Here is a 22,370-nt window from a genome sequence, read left to right on the forward strand (position 1 = left end):
TATTTCACATCATCAAAAAAAATCTGCCAAGTAACTAAAGCTATTAAATAAATGTACTGTAATGAAAATACACAATTTGCCTCTGGGGTAAAAGTACAAAGTAAAGTACAACTTCCTTTAAATTATACTTAAGTACAGTACTTGAGTTTATCTACTTAGTTACTTTACACCAATGCATTTAATGCCCAAACTGATGTTCAAATCACTTTATAAAAAGGAGTTTAAATCAATAAATAGGTTACATTCCTAAATAGACAAAATCCGGATAAAGTTGCGACTGAGTCATTAATCATTAATAGTAAAGATCAATTAATCACAAATATAGAAATATAATAAAATAAACAAACGCAAAGGTTATGAAATGGAATTACTCAACTATAGTAAATCAATTGGGGGGGAAATGCATTATCATGTCACACAACTGTCATTAGTTTAATTATTTTTTGCTTCCTATGAAGATAAATGCATTACTATTGCATGGTGGTATCTTTGCAGGAGTTTAATTACAGCAGCTTGATTAAACATTTCTTTGCAAGTTTTCACTGCAGATACCAGATGGTCAACTCAGATCCCCCACAAGAGACCAACCTACAACAAAGAGGGATTGTTACTGCATGTTAAGAAATGTTATCCAACATTATGTAGGCCTGTAGAATATATGAATAACTCCAGTACGAGCTGGCAGGTGTTTACAGGACATCAACAAAAGAGCTCATATTGTGGCGCACCTAACAGTAACGGACATATTGCTACTGTATTTCAGTTAGGATCTGGCCTTCAATTTAGTGTCCTTTGCCCTACTTCTTTACAAACACACATGAACACTACACAACACGCCTCCCACTCCATTAAACACATTCACCATAAGGTTGTTAGGTTTGATGAATGTTTTTGGAATTATTTCTTGAAAAACCCACTGTAGAGCTATTCAATCCTTAAGACTTTTCCCAGGCATGATAAAGTTTTAACCAAGCAAAGACACAATCCATTAGGTACTAGACGTATGCAAAGAAGTGTAATTAGAATATACGGTGGTTATATAGGATAGGTACCCAACCATGGAACTAAACGTCATTGAAACAAAACACAAACTTTTTTTACATTTAAAACATTTATTATTCAACAAACAAAAAATGTTCAAAAACAGATTACCAAAGAAACAGTTTCCTGCGATAATAAAAACAACCCCTATCCACAAATAAAATGTTTGTTTTATAAAATGGGGTACAATTTACAGCAGCTACTTAAATCTTACACTTTTGCCCTCTGTAGTCTTTACAAAGCACGTAGAAACAAGTAGAAAACAATATTATATTCAAAAGAAATTCCCACTGAGTCCTCTTCCCTAAAGTGCAAATTTATTTCATGTCCATGAAGCGGATGTCCATGATAAGCAGAGTGTGTCTGGGCAGGGGTCTGGGTGCCGGGGACAGCACCTTCATCACCTGTGTTTGTGTGTCCACATTAGTCACCACAATAAAGCCACACACAGGGCTCTCTACTATACCCTTTCTAGCACCTTCCTCTCCGTCCTCCGCACTGCTCACGCTCAGCACATGATACGTAAGGTCTCTCCCTGGAGTCACAGGCACCAGCTTTAGCTGTGTGTCGTCTTGAGACATTCCCAGGGGCAAACATGAATCCGGGATGGATGGTGCTCCGATCTTGTAGATGCGGACATCTGAGAAACGCACTTCATAGGAGAAGGGGTAAAACGTCACACCCCTAAAGCCGTAGAAATACTCGCGGATCTTCTCATCGCGAGTATCCCGTCTGCACTCCTTGGAGCGCTCCACCACCCCTCCGGACTTAGGGAGGAGTACCACCCGTACAAAGTGAGGTAGGTCTCGTTTGAGCTCATTGTAGAGCCTCTCATGGTCCAGCACCAGCACCACATCCACCTCGAAGGCAGAGGCACAATGGACCAGAGCCTGGTATCCAGAGCCCTTCACCCACCCGCAGGTGTTGATAATGCAGCCTCCCACACTGGCCTTCCTGTTCACCTCACAGCGCTGGGAAAACACCTCGGCCAGGCATGACGTCAGCTACATTTTGTGAAAAAAGAACATTGAGAAACTTTGATGCGACTAAAACAAACACAACAGTCAGAGTCGTTCTTTTCTCACCTTATTGTAAAGTTTGATGTTTGTCCCTGGGGTAGTAGAGCCAAAGTGGTAGACCAAAGGAGCCTGGACTGAGAAACCCTCCTCCACGTCTGCTGGGCGCTCAATGCACAGTGCCGACATTGTCCCAGGAACTGACACCTGAGGAGAACAATATTGTTAACTCTTGATAACGACAAGATTTGAGTGTGTTGCGACAATTATAAAAATAACTTGACTTGGTGGAAGCAGTGTATTTTTCCAGATTTTATGAATTAATAAATTAAACTGTAACACTGTGATGTTTTTTTTAATACCAACTTCCAGATACTTTAAGTTATTTTGTGCACTGTTGTCAATGGTGTGGTAGAAATACTACACCTCTTTTTACTGCTTTGGCCCAACCACCAATATGGGCATGATTTGCTTCAACATTAAGAAGAGTTAAGTCTTCATGATAAGATGCAAAATAATTAAACATCAGTTGGTTGTATTCCTCTCCTTCCATAGTCTGGGTCAATGTTAATGATAACTCCAATTAATCTCACCCCACTCTGTCCAACATCCAGTTCCACCAGTGTCGGCCGCCGGCCCACCCTAACAGCATAGCTTAACAGAAGCCGGCAAACTGTTGACTTCCCCACATCCGTAGGTCCCACCACCATAACCTGAGGAATAAGTAAATATTCAAGGTCAATGTATTCACATTTAAAATCTCCAGAAAACAGTATTTTGTTTAAATTCCAACCTACTCTTGGACCCCTCTCATTGTCCCGCTCTGCTTGTTTTCTCATCTGTTCCAGGGCAGCATGTGTGTTCAAGTAGAGCAGCATGGGAGTATCTTTGGACACATAAGCCACCTGATGAAGGAGAGATACCAGTTATTCATCAAATGTCAAAATCCAAAAGCCACACAGGGGGAAATGTGATGCTGTATCCAATTGGTAAGTATAATCGTATAACCCCCCAAAAAGCACACGTAAGAACATTCACACATTTGCATGGACACTCCTCCAGTTGCTCACCTCTGGCTTCCCGTAAAGATTCACACTGCAGCCTTGCCATGTGAAAACTGCGATCTTGGAGCCTGCTCCAAATGTGTATTTCTTGTTGCGGTTCAGCTCTGAACCAAACACCTCAGCCATTCCAGTAAGGAGCTCCAGTTCAACTTGCTCCACTGCTTCCCCTGCCTCCACCTCAAACCTGAGTTCAGTCTCCTTCTCCAGATCATACCTGGTGCTGACCTTCCCAGGTACTGGGACATCTTCACTTGTTGTTTCCACACCCTCTGTGGCCATTACTGACAAGAGAAAGACCAGGTTGCAAACACATGGCGATAACAGCACATTGAAAAGAAACGTTGCATGAACAATAAACAGTATGAAATTACACAAGGCCTCTTTTACTGCCTCACTTTTAAAAACATTACATTTACAGCGTAGTTATCACATTTATTTTATGTATATACACATTTATTTCTCTATATTTACATATAAAAATCACGACAAATTAACTGAGGTATTAGAGGAAGTAACCCCACTGTGTGGCTATCATTTATACTGTTACAAATAAGGTAAAAAACTAGAGCTATAAAAAGAGTTCCTTTATAGTTGTGTTTCTTATTTTTGGAATGAGTGTTACATATGTGTTAAGAGCTGACTGAATCATTGTAAACACAGCCATTGAGGTAACTACTGCTAATTAGTGTGTACACAAATCTAACGTGCAATTACGATAGTAGGTTTTGTGCTAACATGTAAGTAGCCCAAGAACATTAAAGATGTAAATTGAAATAATCATCTTGAAAATCAGGAATATTACCAGTTCTGGACTAAGCGCTGGCTGTAGGAAGAGGTTTTATAACGCAAATTTATCAATGAAAAAACTATTTATCTCATCGTTCACCTGCAGGCAAGATCAGCTAGCTAGCAGTTAGCAAGCCGTAGCTAATTTAGCCCCTCATTCAACAGTAAAGGTGGCATTAGGATTTACAAACGCTCCAAGCGTCAAGAAACTCCTGCCATATTGTCAGGTGTATGTCTACAAGTGTATTATTTGTATTTCATAGTACTTACGGACTGTTTTCAAGGAGTATTTCAGAATGAAAATAGGTTTCCAAACTCTGTTAGAACCAACGCTGTGGCTGGTCCCGTAATGATGACGTCAGCTCGTTAACAACCAATCATGTTTAAAGTTGGCTTTAAAAAAGTTTTTTAAAAAGTAGATCAACATTTTATTGAGAGAAGAAAATACATCTTTCATTATTTCTAAATGCCGTAGGAGCTGAAGTGGGTTTATACATGTATTAGGTTTTAATTTAGCTTTTTAGTTTTATAAATCCCACCCCTGTGAAAGAACTAATATTATACCATACAAATACTGTTTTAACTACAACAGTCATGTATTGAAAGAGTTAAGTAAAGGTGTGCAAGAATAACCACAAATATGTAAATACGGTTTTAAACGGAATATAAATTAATGCAGAAATATGTTATTCTATTTTCTAGATCATTGTTTTTGTTGTACTTGCCTAGGGTGGTAAACGTGTAAACTATTCATTTTCTCCATCGATTGATTTTTTGGTTAGTAAAAACTAGTAAGAAATACTGTAAAACATATACCGGGCCCAAGGTGAAAACTTAATATTGTTACATTTAACCAACATTATATACATCGAGTACAATCATAAATTGGCATAAAAGAAAAGCAAAGTACAACAACAACAAAAATGTTTAGGATGTTGTCTCAATCTGAAAAAAAACAACTTTACATGGTAATATACTTGGCTGGAGTCAAAAACATGCACCCACAAATAATTATGAAACAAGAAAAACTTTATTTACCAAAAACAGATTAAAAGCACAACAAACCGTTGATACACAAGAAGAAACGTTTAAAAAAAACTGAGAAATGTATTTGTTCAGAGACGCGCCACAAGGTGTCAGCATTGATCCAGAAGATGTGAGCTGATGGAGCTTGATCATCAGAGGAGGGACTGAGAACATCTCATTCGTCTCTCCTCATCATTCTGCCTCCACGAGCCACATCCACTTAACTGTCGGCTGTACATAAGACAGGATACGCTTTCACCAAACACTGAAATATAATATCAGAGTATAGTAATCTGTATAATATTCAGTCTGATAGCTTTGAATGGACAAACCTTCACTGGGCATCTACTCAGCCTTCAGAGCGTCCTGAAGAGCAGCAACCACAACATCAGTTTTTGGAAACTTGAGCTTTCGAGGTGGACCCTTCTTTATTCCAGTCCACAGAGATGTTGCTTTAGGGAGGAGACATGAAAATACAGTGTCATTTGTGCACATTTTTTTTCACTGGTTGCTTTTTAGCATTCCTGATAAAACACAGCCACTTGTTGTCATTTTGATAAGAGTTCAATAAGGCAGAAAAGAGTTTAGCATTGGAGTAAAATTATGATAATTGTCCAAAGCTAAGCTAAAAGTCATATCGTGATGCTTTACATTCTGTGCATGCACATTTATTTGTGATATTATTGTTGCTTTGAACACCAAATTAAATCAAATTCACCCACAACAGTATCTATCGCAGAGGTAACCTAGCAAATAAAAACTAACTAGGTGCATGCATACGAATACAAATAATATTTTGGTTATCAATAATTGTGACAAACGGAATCTGTAAAAGCCCCTACAAATAACTGAAAGTCCAAAGAGTGATATAACGACACTCCATCTTCCCTTTGTCACAACAGATGGCTGAACTATTGTTGGCTTTCCCATTTTCATCCTCATCACCTTTGCCTCCATCCTGCAGAGTGATCTCGAAGCTGTTCCTGCGAGGTTTCTCAGGGTTGGAGACCACAGTCAGATCAGGGTGGGCAGCCAGGAGGGCAGATTTCACCTCCTCAGCATTACGCCCATACACTCGTCAGCTCTTGCTGCCAGAACAACAGATCAACCATCAGTTGCACGTCTGTGCAGCCTACAGTAGTCATCAAGGAGGAGCGTCACTGCCTATGATAAAAAACAACTGAAGCTATTTATGGAGTGGCTTAGAAGTGTTCCATGAAATGGTAATACCCAAGCAGAGGTGGAAGAAGGACTTGTAATTGAGTAAATGTAGAAATACCTAAAAGTGTAAAAAGTAAAGTAAAAGTCCTGTATTCATAATGTTACTCAAAGTATTGACATCTGAATATACTTAAAGTACCAAAAGTAAAAGTTCTCATTATGCAGATTGGCCAATAAATATTAGGTTTTAATTATAATTATTGATGTTTATCAAGCTAGTAAGGGTGGAAGACATTTTAATTACTCCATTTACTGCTGGGTAGTTTGTGAATTTAATCCAGATCTAACTAATGTCTGATTTAAGTGTTGATCATATTTGTATCATTCATGTAGTTGAGTGAAAGTACAATATTTACCTCTGAATTGTAGTGGAGAAGAGTTACTTAACACCACTGAACAGGGAACGATCATCTCAAAAACTACAGGCAGCAAAACCAATACCAAATATATATATATATATTTGCCTCTAGGGTAGCATTACATGGTAATACCCAAGTTAAGTACAGTATTTAAACGTGATAGTATCGAGTTATTTCCACCACAGGTCATGTTGTGACTCACCAGTGTTCAATGACTACCCTCCTGCCTGGGTCCTCCCCCTCTCCTCCGTCCTTCTCCTCCACGGTTGGCGGCTCCTCCTCCAGCTGGACCTCCGCCCTGCGTTTCGTCCCTCTGCGACCTAAAACACACATGTTGCGTTTGTTTTGATTAGGCTTTAAGTGAAGGAAACATTGCAAAGGTTTGATAAGCGAGATAGTCAAAGCGTTGAGCTATTAAACCCTTGCGTGACTAAAATAAGAAAGTGGCTTATTTGTTGTTGATCTTTAATCATTAAATCCCTTAGATTGTTTGTGTTTGCCTCCACTGTAAGTCTTAAAACGGCAGAGAAAGTATTGGAAAAGTATTTCAACCCTTAAAAGTTTAACCTTATTATAAGTAGCTTTAAACAACATACACTACATCATTTTGATGTTTCGAAACTACGAGGTATTATTCCTTCCCTCTCTTCACACTCACCTGATTCAGACGCCATTGCCGTTACAAAACATTCGCGCGTATGTGAACCGGATGTGCCCTGTTCTTCTTCTTTAATGTGTGTTGGCAAACCAGTTACATTACTACCAGCAACCGGACTGGAGTGTGCATTGAGGTTTTACTGGGAGGAGGGGGTATTTTAGCTGAAGCAATTTCTTTGTATTACCGTTTGTTTTTTTTACGTCAAAGTATTTTGCCTGCTGTGTTTCCTTAAAAGACATGACAGTGAAAAGTCATGGTTTGACTTGACTTTCCTCCCTCCTGGACTGAAGAGATTATTGATGGTGATATTACTTTTTCTAAAAACAAGTTTGACTTTTTCTGGTTCCATACAGTGTGTGTATTTTCCATTGGGTGATATTTCATATTATAGAATTTGTAAGAAAATAGAGAAACAACTTCTATCATGACTACAAAAGTGTGCGACATTTACCAGCTTAAAACTCAACTGGAAATGTTTTGGCAAATGTAACTCTCAACACTCTTTGTACTCTGTGTTAGTAACACACAGACACAGGCCAACTTGCTGTCTTAGTGTAAAGGTAAAAGATTACATAAAAAGCATTATAGTGTAAGTTGATTGCTAGTGTTTAACCACAGACATTGGGTAACTGTCTGTAGAGTCTGCTATAATATCGTTTTTAATTAAGACCTGTAAGTTATAATATTTTGATCAGTACCAACATGTCTTTGTATACAGTACTATTTAGATGTATTCCAGTTTCAATATCTTCCCAATACTCCTGCCATACTGAAGCGAGTTTACCTTATTACCTTTGAACAAGTGAACATTTTCTTCACTTTACCGTTTTTTCCCCCCTTACACTCAGCAAAAGCAGTTTCACTCTTAGCATCAATTAATGACAATCTCAAGCTTTTAAGTCCAATAAACCTTTTGTGTGCTTCAAAATTGTCTCCACTCCTATATAGAGTCAGATAAGATGTATAATCTTGCAATCCTCTGCAGTGTTTTCAATGGAAAATCATCCCAGTTTCTGTTCCAACAGGATGACAACACTATCGACTGATGCTTCCTCCACAGTTGGAGGTTTGGGATGACCGTTACAACTTAACATAAAGGCAACATGTGGACTGGTTCCTGGTGTTCCTTTTGTTTCCAATTATCACAATTTATTTGAGAATGACATCAAATGGTTTTAATAAAGTTCACTTCGCAAAGACACCACTTTTGAGTGTGTGAGGACCTCTGATTCACTTTTTTGGCCATATATTTGCAACATCCCATTCAGCCAAGATTTCCTCTACAAACAGCTGGACAGATGAATGCTGCTCCCAAGGGCTGTGCTCGATGTTCTATTATTGTTGCATAATTTTAAAAGACAGCATCCAAAACAAATAAGGAGAAAGTGAGAGAAAAACCCTGCAGAGTGGCAGACGGATGTGTTTGAGTACTCCAAAGTCAAGCAAATATGGTGTTACCGGAATAGCAATATTGGATCCATGTGCTTTTCCAAGTGACATGCCAGTCACATTTTTGGGCTTTAAGCAAATGTTCTAAAGGACATCACAAGCTGCCTCTGTGCCAACAAATAAGGGCTATACAACCCCCCAGTGCGAGGCAGTATGATGACTCACAAAGGCTCAAAATATGTTCCTTTTGTTCACGACAAACTTGGACCCACACTTTATCTTGGCCGTGTGGTACATTTTACTACTGCTGTTTTTCATTTTAATAAATCTTTCACTTAGCATAACATTCTCTGAAACAGACCAGACACATCACATTTCTACAGTGTATTTGGATCCCAATCTGTCTGTGCAGTCTGTTGTAGTGTATTATTAGCTATGTGCGTAAAGCTTCAGAGGAGAAGACAGACTGTCTGACAGATGTGCCCTGTCTTCACCATGTCTTCACCCTGCTTTCCTCTTTTACTTCTCACTGACTCAACACCAGATGAACTGAGCAACTGGTTGCCTCTACACTGCACAATGTGTAGTCCTGTGATCAAGTGCATACGTTCACAAACACTCATGCATGCACGCAGCAACAACAGAAGACATATATTTCAACCATAAACTCTAGTTATTTTTTTCCCTATGCTTGCTGCTCTTGGCTCCAGCATCTTATCTCTTGATTGTTGTGGACTCAAATCATTTTTAATATTTTTATTATTACTTTTAATGTTTAATTTAAAAAACAACTGAGTAAAGTACACTGCTCAAAGAAGTTCAATAAATGTATTCTGTTAAGTTAGATCAAAAACTGTTAAATCACACTGACACACGTTGCTTTGTAGTTAATTTCCCTACGTTTAAGTAAACAATTTATACAGGCAAATTATTTCTTTAATTGCAGTGTACTGTCCCTTTGTAAAAACACAATGTATTTTTTATTTACTTTCATCTCATGAATAATTTCACAGCCATTCAGATTTACGGTGTCGCCGTGGAGGAACCCTGACCCACAGGTATAAATAATGTAATAATGGGATTTTTTTATCTATAATGCTTCTGTATGAGCACAAAGGTGATATTTTGTGTGTAGGTCTTTTGACTTGAAGGAGGGTATTTTTAAATTGTTTTAATCAAACTTTTATTCAGAAAAAGATCAGGGCACTTCCTCCAGAACTGAGTGTTTTTCCAAGTTGCCCACTGATGCCCTTTTGTAGCATTTAATCCAGTGACACACAAACACCAAACAAACAACAGGCTCATTATTACTCAGTAGCAACTTCTCTTCAATGATGTCAATAAAACACGTAGTGAATAAATCCATTTGCTCCTCCTGAAAGCCTCTCTCAGCCTATTTGTTTTCTTTTTGGGCCCTCTGACGTCAGGGTGTTCATTCTTTTTCAAACAAGGACATGTGTGAGGGTGAACGTCACACAAACAGACGTGCCAACTCACACAAGCCAACACACAGGCTTGGCAAAGACGAGTTTAACCATGTGGGGGAGACTGTGTGACAGGCAGAGAGAGAGATTTCTGGAGTGATACGGATTCAGACAAAGACTGAGTGACAGTTTATGAAAGGCAGGAAAACACACAAAAGATTTAAAGAAAGGCAAGAAAAAGTGGGCACACTGTATGATAAGCGTACATCATCAAAGTCTGACGACTTCAGAGAAATCCTCGCTGCTAATGGCTTGGTTCTGTTCCTGTACCGGAAAATACATTAAAGATGTTCCATGACCACCCAGGCATGGGCTTTCAGGCATAAAGGAAAAATGCCTACACTTCTGCCATGAAACAGCAACTTGGAAATATAGGAAGGCTCAGCATGTCGGTCATGATTCAAGTTTTTTATGTACATTTCTCGAGGTGGTTACCTATGGCAACATAAGATCATGCATTACTTAAATCTGCACTGTTCTGTGAAATCATGACCCATAGTTAATGTCCTTTTACAAAATGTAACTTCAAAACTCCTCCCAAAGATGTATTACAATCATTTTTACTATGTTTTCAGTCAATGTGAAATGTTTTTTTTTTTAAATGTCGCTGAACTTGATTACCATCTGCATGATACTATTTAAGAGTTTACGAAATGTCCTTTGACATTTTGCAACAGAAGTAAAATCACACTTTTTTCCTTTCACAAAAGAAGAAAAGTCAAAACCCTTGATTGAGATACAATAATTTTCCATCCTTGTTTCTGCAGCCAATCACAGGAAATTAACCAAACATATTACACTAGTATGCCACATTTGCATGAACTGTTTTAATACATAAGGCCTTCACCTATTATGACGTTTCAGTGGAGTTCTTCTTTAACGATCAAAATCTGCTTGTTAACGTTGAGGAAAGGAAAAGTTCTGAAAGAAAGATGCTCTTAATGACAATAGTGCATGTGGATTTGAGGATTGTTTCTGCTTTGAACTATGAATAAAGGCTTTTGTTGCAGAAAGTGAGGTGGGAAATTAAGCTGCATGATGAAAAACAATGGGGCCCCTCAACCAAACTTCTGTGTGTGTGTGTGTGTGTTATTTATGTCTATATTTGCTTATGTAAGTATGTGCAACACATGAGTGTATGTATCACCCTCATTATCATGGTAAAAGCTAATCTGTTGAGGGGGCTGATTCCAGGACATATCGTCACATTTTCATCCTGGCGTTTTCCCCATTCATCCCCTTCCTTGAATCATAGGGAATCATCATCACACACACACACACACACACACACACACACACACACACACACACACACACACACACACACACACACACACACACACACACACACACACACACACTTCTTGAACACTTATTTAATCATCTTTTTGTATAACATTTCTCAATATAGCTGCCTCCTGCATGGTGACACCATTGATTGGGCGAGGAGAGAAGTTGTGACTGTTGACCTTTACCAAACACACTGACACATTGGATTACGCTTCATACCATTTCGTACACACACACACACACACACACACACACACACACACACACACACACACACACACACACACTTCTTGAACACTTATTTAATCATCTTTTTGTATAACATTTCTCAATATAGCTGCCTCCTGCATGGTGACACCATTGATTGGGCGAGGAGAGAAGTTGTGACTGTTGACCTTTACCAAACACACTGACACATTGGATTACGCTTCATACCATTTCGTACACACACACACACACACACACACAACACACACACACACACACACACACACACACACACACACACACACACACACACACACACACACACACACACACACACACACACACACACACACACACACACACACACTGCAGATACCACCTCCTTTAAGGGTTGACAGAAGCACTATGAGCAAACTCACAAAGTCTACACTAACTTCATCTGCCATTGACTTTCATGACTCTCTTATCTTACTGTGCTCACAGTGCCAAGTATAAAATACTGCTTATGTAAGAGTGATGTTCAGTCGGCTATTGATACAGAACTAGGTAAGTTAATTGCATATGCTTTGTGATGAATATCTTTAGCCTTTGTTGTTGTACCTGCTCACTGACTTTGCCATTTTTTATTTTCCTTTTTGGCATCCTTAGCGAACAAAGACAACAGTGAATCAACAGTTAAAAGAAACACACACTTCTGTTTGATTGTTCCTTTATTTTTTAATAAAGCAAAACACTTTCATAAAACATTGTCCCATTGAAAAATACAGAATCTTAAAGCATCAAAGTATCCCTTCATGTTATTTGAAGAAACCCACAGTTATTTTTCCGGTTGAATGGTATGGACACACTAACATTAAGGGTTGACAGGAAATCGAGAAATAATTTGAATCACTACCAGGTTGGATTGGTATTGTGTTGAACAGATTCTGGTATCCAAAAACACACCGTGGGTTAAAAAAGGTTCATTTAGGAGGTTCTAATACATGAGATTAATTTAGGGATGACAGTTTGATTGTCATCAATGTTTCTTTATGGTCCTACAAAACAAATATCACACTAAAATCATGTGAAATCCTTATATTTAGGTGTTAGAGAAAACAGGCATAAATTCCCATGTATTTTTGGAAGCTATCCATTTTTTATTTAGTGTGACATGTGCATAAAACAGTTTTTCAAATTTCAATCCAAGTTCATCCTCATACATTAGGCAAACATAAACACTGACAGAGATCAATTGCAGGTCAATGTGTAATGTAACAGGAGCCAGCCAAAGCACAAAGACCTGAGGCTTCAAACAACACAAAGGGTTGTGTAGGGATTAGACCTGGGGTTGTTTTTACCTTACTCTGTGTCAACTAACAAACAGACAAAGGCCATATTTGTGTACATACACACAGGCACTCATTTTAAGAAGAGAGAAAAAAGTCAAACTGTTCTCCTCAGGACTTTGTTTGTACGTTTACAACAGACAACAAAAACTAGATCACGCACCAAAAATATATATCTGCAGCACAACATTTTTAGGTTGTCTGTGAGAAGACAAGACAAGACTCGAAAACATAGGGGCCACAAAAGTCATTACAGCGTTTCATTTGTTTGACTTTCATTTACATTCAATCAAAGTTTCTCTTCTATCGCCACAAGCTGCCATTCACGGAATGATACTCAGCTGGTATAAAATGCAGAGCGGTTTTGGATGCATGTATGTACAGTTATGAGTGGTATTTACAAGTGTGGGCAGTGATGATTTGCTGGCCTCTCCGCGATCAAAAGTTTTGAATCTGAAGGAGAGAGAGAGAGCCGCTCTTGGATGCAGTTCTTACTATCCTGTCATCTTGTTCTGCCTTAAGATGAATAACTTAAGCTCACTTTTATCGATTATGTCTAACACCCTTTAACTGTTTCTTTTGATTGTCATTTTCTGTATAAATTCAGATATCTTTCCTACTTCTGGCATAATAAATTACCAGTTTTATTCATGTTGCAAGGAATGAGTTAGTGAGGGACAATGTTCGCTGCGAGTGATATGTGAGCACTTGCTGATATAGAAAATAGCTGTTGACGAGTCACAACGCCTGCGTTGTTAACAGCTGTGATATCAAAAAACATCTGGAGACACCACCAGCTGTCTACCTGTTCTGTCTCTATCATTTCTTTATGTTGTTGTAGGTTACTGCCTTTGTACTGTCACTGTCGGAGTCGGTTTCAATGATCTGAACCCTGCTTTTTAAACCAGTACTAGTAAGCAGCAGCTACTTCAACAGGGAAATCATGTCCTGCTCTACATCAACTCAACAGACCTTTGCTCTTTGGAGCTGCTCCCTGCTGTCTTGCCTGTCCCCTGCATCAGCGTGGCACCTCCTGCGAGTTTAGGAGGTTACTGAAAGGAATCATGATCCAGGTTTTTGTTATAGGTGGAAAGAGCAAGGGGAGAAATCAGAAAGGAAAAAGTGAGTGGTGAAGTGAGAGTTCAGCCAAAAACAAAATGTAGAGAGAATGATACTATGGAGAGGGAGAGAAGGTGGAGGAGGGATGGCAGGCTGGGAAAGGAGGAGGACGAGGGGAAGGCTGGATTGTCAAAGCCTGGGGGGCACTCCAGGTCGAAACAGCGGATGGAGGCGTCTTCATTGCCATAGTTGGCCCAGTATTCTTCTTGGTCCAGCTTGGGGAGAGCCACCTCGTCATCTGAAAGTTCATACTTGGAGGCGGTTTCTGCTGGGTTCTTGGGAGGGTACTGAGGCTTTCCCCCTTCGATGTTCTTCTGGTACGAGGTCTTGGATGAAGATGCAGGCTTGTTCTTGGAGAACCACCAGCGGGTCTTGGTGCTGAAGGTGGTAGTGGTGGTTCCTGCCATTGAGCCAGGGTCAGGAATAGGGCAGAGGGCGAAGTCCATCTCCCGGAGGAATCTGAGGTCTTGGCCACGACGTTGTGATGGGGAGGTGCACATGAGCTCTGAGGAGGAGATGCGGGCCTTGCGGAACCACTCCCAGAGGGGACGAGCCTCACAGCCACAGGACCAAGGGTTACCGTTGAGGCGGAGGAATTGGATGCCCTGGGTGTCTCTCATCGCCTGGCCAGGCAGCTCGGCGAGGGAGTTATTGAACAGGTAAAGGATGGTCAGGCGACCCAGGTCACGGAAAGCCCGACGGTTGACTTGCCTGACGCGGTTGTCGTGGAGAAGAAGGCGGTCCAGGTTGACCAGACCTCTGAACACGTTCTCAGAGAGAGCACGGATGCGGTTTCCATGCAGGAAGAGATGGGATAGGTTGACCAGATCTGAGAACAGGTCATCTTGCAGAAAGTGGAGCTGATTCTCCTGGAGCAAAGTCAAAATACAAGAAGATTCAGTGACATGGAAATGCACCTGGGAAAATCTAGGCTGTTAGGTGGTTCTAGTTTGCACAAGTTGAAAGGGATTACCATCATGTGTAAAAGTTCCGAAAGTATCCCTACTTTTTCCAAAGTTACCCTTTATACACTTGTGGGATGACCAATTTGAAAGTAGTCAAGAAGTTACCTCTACCAACTAAAGCCAAACTGCATGAGAGCATTTTCTAGGCAGGGGCTTATTGTCCGATTGAGCATAATGTTATATGGAGGATTCAAGGACACTTAACAGTTGAAAAAGCCTGTGCAATGTAATACTCCTAAAGTTCCACAAAATGATGGCTAGCATTAAAAAATCGGTGGTAAAATGTTAATTTTACAGTATTTTGTTGCTCTTATAGCTATCTGTTTCTTCTCTGATGGTTTTAAGTTTTAACAAAGCTTTGAGTGTAACTGGATATTATTTCCAGACAGATAAAACATTTTTTCACTGTTTATTTTATTGAAAAAAAGAGTATTCACCCAACTCTTTGAAATTCTGAAGTAAATTAATAAATGTTTTCCCTATGTGTTGTAGCTGGTGTGTGGGTGAAATGCTGCATTGTGAGTGGGTTGAATCATTTTCAATTATTAAGCTCTTCTTTTAAGAAATGATTTTGTCTTGGTCTTCTTTTATCTAGCCTTGTTCCTGAGTTATGTTGGATCATTTTGTTTCATTTTACTTGGAGCTAGAACTGCTGTTAAGAGGAAATCTTTTGTGTATTCATACTGTTTGTTTTGTATGTGCATTGAGTATTTGGCAAACCCTATCTTTGCTATCATTCTCTGTCAATATTTCCCTGCAAATAATCTGAAAGTAATCTGTTTTGCTGAATGAATAACAAAATGGTAACAGAAATGTTAAATCAGATATTCCACTGTTGAAATCCAAGAGTACAAAATGTCTCCATGTGTGTGGGTGTTTAGCCTGCATGTTGGCAACTAATAGATGTGTCCATAAATCAATTCTCAAGTAAAGTGTGTTTTAAACAATGGGTTTATGTACAATCATGTGTGCATACTCATGCATAGCTATTGAATGTGCATCTTTGCATCTGTGTTAAGAGGTGTGAGTGTGCATGCTGGCTTTACCTGCAGGTAGAGAAACTGCAGGCTGTACAGCTTGTGGAAGAGGTCATGGGGGAGAGCAGCCAGCTTGCAGCGATGCATGTGCAGGCTCTGCAGCTTCTCCAATCCCCTGAAGGCGCCACCTTCCAGACGCTGTAGTGGATTATCGCCCAGATCCAGCTCCTCCAGCACCCTGAGGTTACTGAAGGCCCCGGCTTCAATCCATGTGATGTTGTTGCCATATAACCAAAGCACCTGCACAGAGTGAAAAACAAATAATGATGTAAGAAAGCCGAAAAGACTAATAAAAATGTCTACAAATATTGCGAGGAAATTGAACAGCAGCAAAACACACAGACAGCACCATCTTTACCTGTGTCTCAAAGCCAAAAGAGTCTGCACGCAGCTCTGTGATACGGTTGTTCTGCAGGAAAACACGCTGCGAGTCATATGGCACACCGGCCGGCACTATGGTAAGGTTCTGAGACTGGCAGCTGACCGTCATGGGCGTAGGGTAACATACACACAGTCGAGGGCATGCAGACAGCCCGCCCGGCTTCAACACCACCAGCCACAGAATCAGCCACAGAGAGAGTCCACCTGCAGAAAGATGGAGGAGGTTTATTCTCAAGAAAAAAAAAAAGAATGATTGAAGCTCCGTGTATAAGCTAAGGATCATTGTTCGAGTGGTAAGTCCCTGAGATACAGACAAAGGAAGACGGATAGATTTCAGCTTTGGTACCAGCCTTCCTTTACTGTCTGTCTGTCAAACCTGTTGCTGTCGTCAGTGATTCTTTTGAGCACTGCTGTGCTCTCACCCCTGACTTGTTGATGGTTTCCAGAACTTTGGGGTTCATATATAATTCATTAGATAACATTACAGAAATCATTGACCCGTTCATATTCTCCAGATCACTTTACAAAGGACTCTATAGCTTTTGTGAGACAGTTACACAAATCTTGATTTCAGCTGTTTAGATGAGGAAATCAACATATACGACTTTAAAAGATAAAACATATGAACTCCAACAGCATCACTGCATTACATTAACCTGGTTTCCTAGTTCTCAGGCAATTCAGAGGATGTTTCCGTTTGCCATACAGAAGGTGCGCGTAAAACCTGCAACCAGACCCGGATCATTTCCGGTTCTTATTAATATTGCAGCAGCATCTTGGCACAGCTCGGATAACAGTGCACAAAAGTGTATGCCACGGGAAAAGTGCATGCATTAAATTATGATGAAGTTCCCATTCATCTGTTGTACGCAAGATTTTCCAGAAGCTCACCTCTTGACCTCTTTGCACGCTGTACTATTAGATTAACTGAATGCTGTAGGGAACTTTTCGTTTGTCTTCGGGCAACATGAGATGAGGACCAAAGTAATATGCACACAAATAATGTCATAATAAAGACATTTCAAGGACAGGTAAGCAATCTCATAGGGGATTGGATATGGCAGTTTTGGCAAACATTAAGGGGTAGCCAAAACGAAAACAGTAACTTGTATTACTTATTTTAAATGTTTTTTTTGTCTAGAGGATGATATCACATAAATTCACGATTTTACTTTTTTAGCCTCTTAGTACTTAGTCTTTTTCCCTTATTCTACATGCAAATGAAATTCTAACACCCACATTTGACAATAATTATTTAAACTTAAATTAAGTCGTGAACATTTTGTAAATCTTGGTAGAACATTTTAAAAACATGGAAAACTACAGTGTAAAAGCATTCAAAAGTATTTAAATGCAGCTGTTCTCCTGTTTGATATATTACCGTCTGTGACTTTGAAGTTTAAATATTCAATGTTACTTTGAAGATTCAACATTCAAGGCTTTATTGTCATGTGCACGGTAGCTACAGTGTAGATATACTGTATATGAAAAACTTGACTCACTTCTTTATATCGTAAATCGTGCACACACATTTGTTACAAGCTGCGTATGTCAATACAATTACAGAAATTCGTTCGCAAAGTCAAAGTCTCTCAGTGCCCTCACAAGGAAGGTGCACCAGAGAGTAACTCACCTTTAATGTTGCGCGCTCTGGAGCGCCTCATGATGCAGCGAGTCTCCATCTCGAACCAAAGCCGAAAGCGAGTTAGCCTGCGCGGCGTTGAAGTGCCTGCTTGCTGCTATCTCTGCTGAGGTTCAGCCCTGGCGAGGAGTTGCTGCTGTTGAAGGCAGTGACGAGCTGGAGTAGCGGGAGGCTGTTTATACTCGCAGCCGGGTCTTCGCCCACAGTCGTGGGCAGCGGAGAATCTTCACTACGTCAGCCCGGGAGGAGGGGCGGGAGTCACCGGAGGAAGAGACAAGAAAGGTAGTGATAGGGCGGGCTTTCTCTCTGTCTTCATGAGGCTTTACCTAAAACAGTAAAGCATCACCCACTACCAATAGTAAGATTGTTGTATCAGTAAAGTAATTAAACACTAAGATGAGAACAATCATTTCTTCTTTCTTCTTATAAAGAAATGCTTAAACTTGCCATTTGGAATGACATATGAATTGTATCAGTCTTCTCTTCTCTTAATCATTTAGGACATTGCCAATATGGAGGCAGCCAAGTGATTATAAAGAAGTGGGATAGCCTACAGTTTTTTTTTTACAAAAAAGCTAAACATTTCTGATAAAGTATGAATATTTACGATAGCTAAAGGCTAGTCTTTGTGTGGATCCAACGTGGCACATGCGCTCACAAGAGGGTTGGAGGAGGACAGAAGATGAACTCCTTTGGCATTAAACCAAAGAATCATCTGTCTCATTCAGTGTAGGCACATTTTGGAAAGAAGTCAAGAGCCTCCTACATTTCAGAACAACAGATGAACATGAAAGGAAAACCCAGCGGCCAAGCGAAATGATCCAACGAAGCATATTGACTGATCACAATGTGTGAGGAGGAGAGGTGACACACAAATGATCATTTCAGTGTGATAACTCACACAGGTAGTCCTGTCTCCAACAGTTGTTAAAGCACCAAAAGACACAAAATGGAAATGGAAATGCTGTAACAGGTTAAAGTGACATGCATTCAAACTGGTCATGGACAGGACTTGAAGGTCTTTGGCATGTTGAATAAAATAAACCAGGTCAGGGGTGGGCCGGGGGTTTACTCACAAGTCCTCCCTTTATGACATTGGTCAGGCCCTGGTCCACCATGATGCATATCATCTGTTCCCAAGATAACACACTCACCAAAACCTGCTTCACGAAAGGTCATCTGCAAATCAAGCTGTGAGCAGCACAGGGCATAAGTTGCGCGTCTGGAGTCACACTGTGTCTTGGCGGCAGAGTACTGATTGGTGGAGGCAGACAGCTCACCAGTCAGACTTTACAAGCCTCTTCGGGGGTCTGTGGGACACTGAAGGTTGCACGGTGTGGGTGGGTGCAATGTATTCACACTGTTCTTGGCCTCAGGGCAACTGGGGGAGGCTGCCAGCTCACCAACCAGACTCCATCTTTAGGGAGAAACACACTCTCACAAACACACACACACACAAAAAAAAACATTGACATCTTCACAACCAGAACCCCTTTCTTTCATGTTCTCAGGAGCCTGCTGCATGTGTCAAAATGATTCATGACCATAATGGCACCTGAACTACACAACATGATGTAAGGATCTGTTCTGATCCAGAGAAGAAACTGTGTTGCTGACACTGTAACCCCCCCCCCCACCACACACACACGCACACACACGTACGGCTCCCGGGCACATGAAAATGTCATTTTTAAGTTCAATGCACAAGATGGGTCAGTGTTGCAAGATAGTCAGTTGGGTTGCCGACGCTGCTGCAGACCCCGATGCACTGATGACAGTTTGACCTGGTTGGGGAACCTGGAGAACCCTGGGAGAGAGGGTGAATTAGTTCACGGCCTTGGGAAGCGATAAGTCCCCCAAGACTTTTCCAAGCCAACTAAGAGCATGTAATTGGGTCGAACAGTGTACTTTATCCATGTTTGTACTGAGGGGGGACCATAGAGGTCACCTCACACTTGGGGCATGTAAGGAGCTCACATTGTAAGCCGGGGCTGGAGCCGGGGCTCTATTGGCCAGCATGTAGTCAACATATATTAAGGCTCCAAGGGATCTGCATGCCCTCACATTGTAAAACAACACTTGCATCATGGTTGATAGGTGAGAAAACCTTAGAAGCACAGTGGGGGTTTCTGGCAGAACTTTACCTACTACCAAGCTGCACGGAGATGGAAACAATTTTAACAAAGTCAAATTTCCGGCAACACTTGTAGTATATATAACTAATTTGTTTGATGCAAGGCTAGTGGCCGTCTATGGATATCTTTAATGAAGGCCACAAGCAGAAATGCATTGGTATTACAATAAACGTTGATTTATACTCTACATACAATATTAATACTGTATTGTCCATTGGGGGCAAATTGTTTTGCACTCCGCCAACAGTTTCACAGAACATGAAAATCATACACACTGCATAGAAAAAGACAAAACGTTAACATCTTTACAACGAATAGCTGCCTAAAAGTGTTTCCCCCAAGAGGTGAAAATCTCACTGGAGTTCTGTTATTTTACCCTGAAATGTGACTACATGGTTAAACAACCGTCAAGATTTAAAATCCCAACATCCACTAAATGCCGCTAAATTTTTCACATTCCTCAAATCCAAGTTAATAAATGCAGCACGAGGCTGATATGTAAAGTAAAAGTGCATGATTCAGTCAAAATGTGGGTGTCATTTGGGACAGTAAAGGTCTGACAAGACTTTGTAAATGAGACAATGAATCATTTGATATTTAGTTGCAGCGTCAGAAAAGAAGCTTCGCTGTGTAAAGTTCATCATTGCAATCAATTTAACTATACGCCTGGTGAGGTTCTCAACTGTAATTAATAGTGATGTGGGTGTCAGAATTTCATGCTTTCTTTTATGCAAGCAATTTATTCAGGATACTTGTTTGGTAAAAAAAATAAATGTTGCCTTTCCATTCTAAGACCGTTTTAATCACGTACATGCAATCATATTTAAATTCAAGCTGGCATAGTTGGAAATATAATGTATAAAGATATACTATACGTCCAAAGTGGAAACCAAAACATTACTTCTATGTGAAATCTTAGAAGTCTATTTTATTTCAAAATCCATGCTGCCTGAAATCCTCACACCGTTTTTCCACAAACGCTGGATTCAAATATCTAATGCTCTTTCTAGTTATTATATATGACAGTGTGACAGCGAGCCAGCGAGCCAGCATGCAAACTACCAAGACTCAACGTAATTCACATTTTATCAAATTAACCTATGAACTTTGAAACGTCAAAGTGTCTTTGGATAAAAAGGTATTTTGCTCTAAAACAACATGGATTGCTGTAACATTACCCTAATTGGAAGCTGTATAAGTAGCCGATGTACATTGTAAAAAATATTGTATTGCAAATACATTTGAGTGATAATCCTTTTATCTAATAAAAACTACAAAGATAAGCTTGAAAAAAGTGCCACCTAGTGTCTGAATAATATTATAAGTTATTTTACTGGGTAATTATTAGACATTTTTTATGTTTAAGTTACAGTTGCAGTTGTTACAGGTGTTATTTATCTAAATACGGTTGGGTAATATATAAAACATATTTTTGTACAACCTTTTATTTTGTATGTAAAATCATTTTCTGAAAACAACTTTCTGTATATTAAATGTTGCAGAGAAAAAAGTATGATATTTCCCTGTGAAAGCTAGTGAAGTAATAGCAAATATCTCTCTCTCTATATATAGTATATGCAGTATACTGTATATAAGTCCTTGATAAATGATCTGACTCACTTTTCACTATTTTATTTCCAGTAAGATCACCATCTTGTATCTTGCTAAGTAATTCAGTGTCAGAAATAATTTTTGTTCCCACCAGCTCCCCACAGCAGATGGAAAACAGCACATTATGATGAACTGAGGCAGTTACAGTCTTTTCTCCTGTTGCTCTAATCAACGAATGCAGACATGCGAAAGTTGGCACACATTGAGTAAGCCTGTCACTCTATGTGTCATAAAGAAATCCTCAGGCCTTGCGACAGCTTCATTCAGATTAAAAAAGGCAAAACAACTCATCACATATCACCTCATTAATTAACAGACTGGATTATTATTTATATCCTCCCACCTTCACTCCTATTTCTGACTGAAATCTGTTTATGAAAGTCTGTATTTTTAAATCGTCAAGATTCTGAGGTTTTGATCATCGATGACGCAGATGCAAGAGAGGAACCTGTCATTATGCACATGTTCCCTTCACACAGAAACACACACACACACACACACACACACACACACACACACACACACACACACACACAGACACATTCTCTAATTAACATTGTGCAGTTGCATATAGTTTTTCTGGGCTCACTGCGTCGGCTGTTGAGGGGGTT

At 39.9% G+C, this 22,370-nt stretch overlaps 3 protein-coding genes across 4 annotated transcripts; all 3 read right to left on the reverse strand.

The window, feature by feature from the left end:
* Positions 1-1,063: 1,063 nt before the first annotated feature.
* clp1 (cleavage factor polyribonucleotide kinase subunit 1) lies at positions 1,064-4,285 on the reverse strand. The gene is made up of 6 exons (XM_063875853.1): positions 4,178-4,285; positions 3,128-3,402; positions 2,855-2,962; positions 2,651-2,770; positions 2,127-2,264; positions 1,064-2,045 (listed from the first exon to the last, which is right to left on the reverse strand). The coding sequence occupies exons 2-6, from the start codon at positions 3,398-3,400 to the stop codon at positions 1,359-1,361; spliced, it is 1,326 nt and encodes a 441-aa protein (XP_063731923.1). The 5' UTR covers positions 3,401-3,402; positions 4,178-4,285; the 3' UTR covers positions 1,064-1,358.
* A 633-nt stretch (positions 4,286-4,918) lies between these two features.
* selenoh (selenoprotein H) lies at positions 4,919-7,299 on the reverse strand. Of its 2 annotated transcripts, none has more exons than XM_063876624.1 (5): positions 7,172-7,299; positions 6,716-6,833; positions 5,879-6,021; positions 5,266-5,385; positions 4,919-5,164 (listed from the first exon to the last, which is right to left on the reverse strand). In XM_063876624.1, exons 1-4 carry the CDS (start codon positions 7,185-7,187, stop codon positions 5,279-5,281), a joined length of 384 nt encoding a protein of 127 aa, XP_063732694.1. In that variant the 5' UTR covers positions 7,188-7,299; the 3' UTR covers positions 4,919-5,164; positions 5,266-5,278. The 2 variants fall into 2 exon arrangements, with proteins under 2 accessions (XP_063732694.1, XP_063732695.1); XM_063876625.1 differs by having other exon boundaries at positions 4,919-5,198.
* Positions 7,300-12,233: 4,934 nt separating this feature from the next.
* rtn4rl2b (reticulon 4 receptor-like 2b) lies at positions 12,234-18,152 on the reverse strand. Its single transcript, XM_063875839.1, has 4 exons — positions 18,005-18,152; positions 16,349-16,575; positions 16,000-16,230; positions 12,234-14,857 (listed from the first exon to the last, which is right to left on the reverse strand). The coding sequence occupies exons 1-4, from the start codon at positions 18,051-18,053 to the stop codon at positions 14,012-14,014; spliced, it is 1,353 nt and encodes a 450-aa protein (XP_063731909.1). The 5' UTR covers positions 18,054-18,152; the 3' UTR covers positions 12,234-14,011.
* Positions 18,153-22,370: the final 4,218 nt, after the last annotated feature.

This window comes from Eleginops maclovinus, chromosome 23 (assembly GCF_036324505.1).
Source record: "Eleginops maclovinus isolate JMC-PN-2008 ecotype Puerto Natales chromosome 23, JC_Emac_rtc_rv5, whole genome shotgun sequence".
In the NCBI taxonomy this organism is placed as follows: domain Eukaryota; kingdom Metazoa; phylum Chordata; class Actinopteri; order Perciformes; family Eleginopidae; genus Eleginops; species Eleginops maclovinus.

What these genes read in the sequence shown, in the direction of transcription:
- clp1 (XM_063875853.1), bottom strand. Translation starts at nt 3,400, where the DNA reads ATGGCCACAGAGGGTGTGGAAACAACAAGTGAAGATGTCCCAGTACCT. An exon ending in ATCTTTACGGGAAGCCAGAG is followed by an intron (nt 2,963 to 3,127) that starts GTGAGCAACTGG and finishes CTCCTTCATCAG; the next exon opens with GTGGCTTATGTGTCCAAAGA. An exon ending in ACATCAAACTTTACAATAAG is followed by an intron (nt 2,046 to 2,126) that starts GTGAGAAAAGAA and finishes CACAAAATGTAG; the next exon opens with CTGACGTCATGCCTGGCCGA.
- rtn4rl2b (XM_063875839.1), bottom strand. Translation starts at nt 18,053, where the DNA reads ATGGAGACTCGCTGCATCATGAGGCGCTCCAGAGCGCGCAACATTAAA. An exon ending in CTTTTGGCTTTGAGACACAG is followed by an intron (nt 16,231 to 16,348) that starts GTAAAGATGGTG and finishes CACTCTGTGCAG; the next exon opens with GTGCTTTGGTTATATGGCAA. An exon ending in TGCAGTTTCTCTACCTGCAG is followed by an intron (nt 14,858 to 15,999) that starts GTAAAGCCAGCA and finishes ACTTTGCTCCAG; the next exon opens with GAGAATCAGCTCCACTTTCT.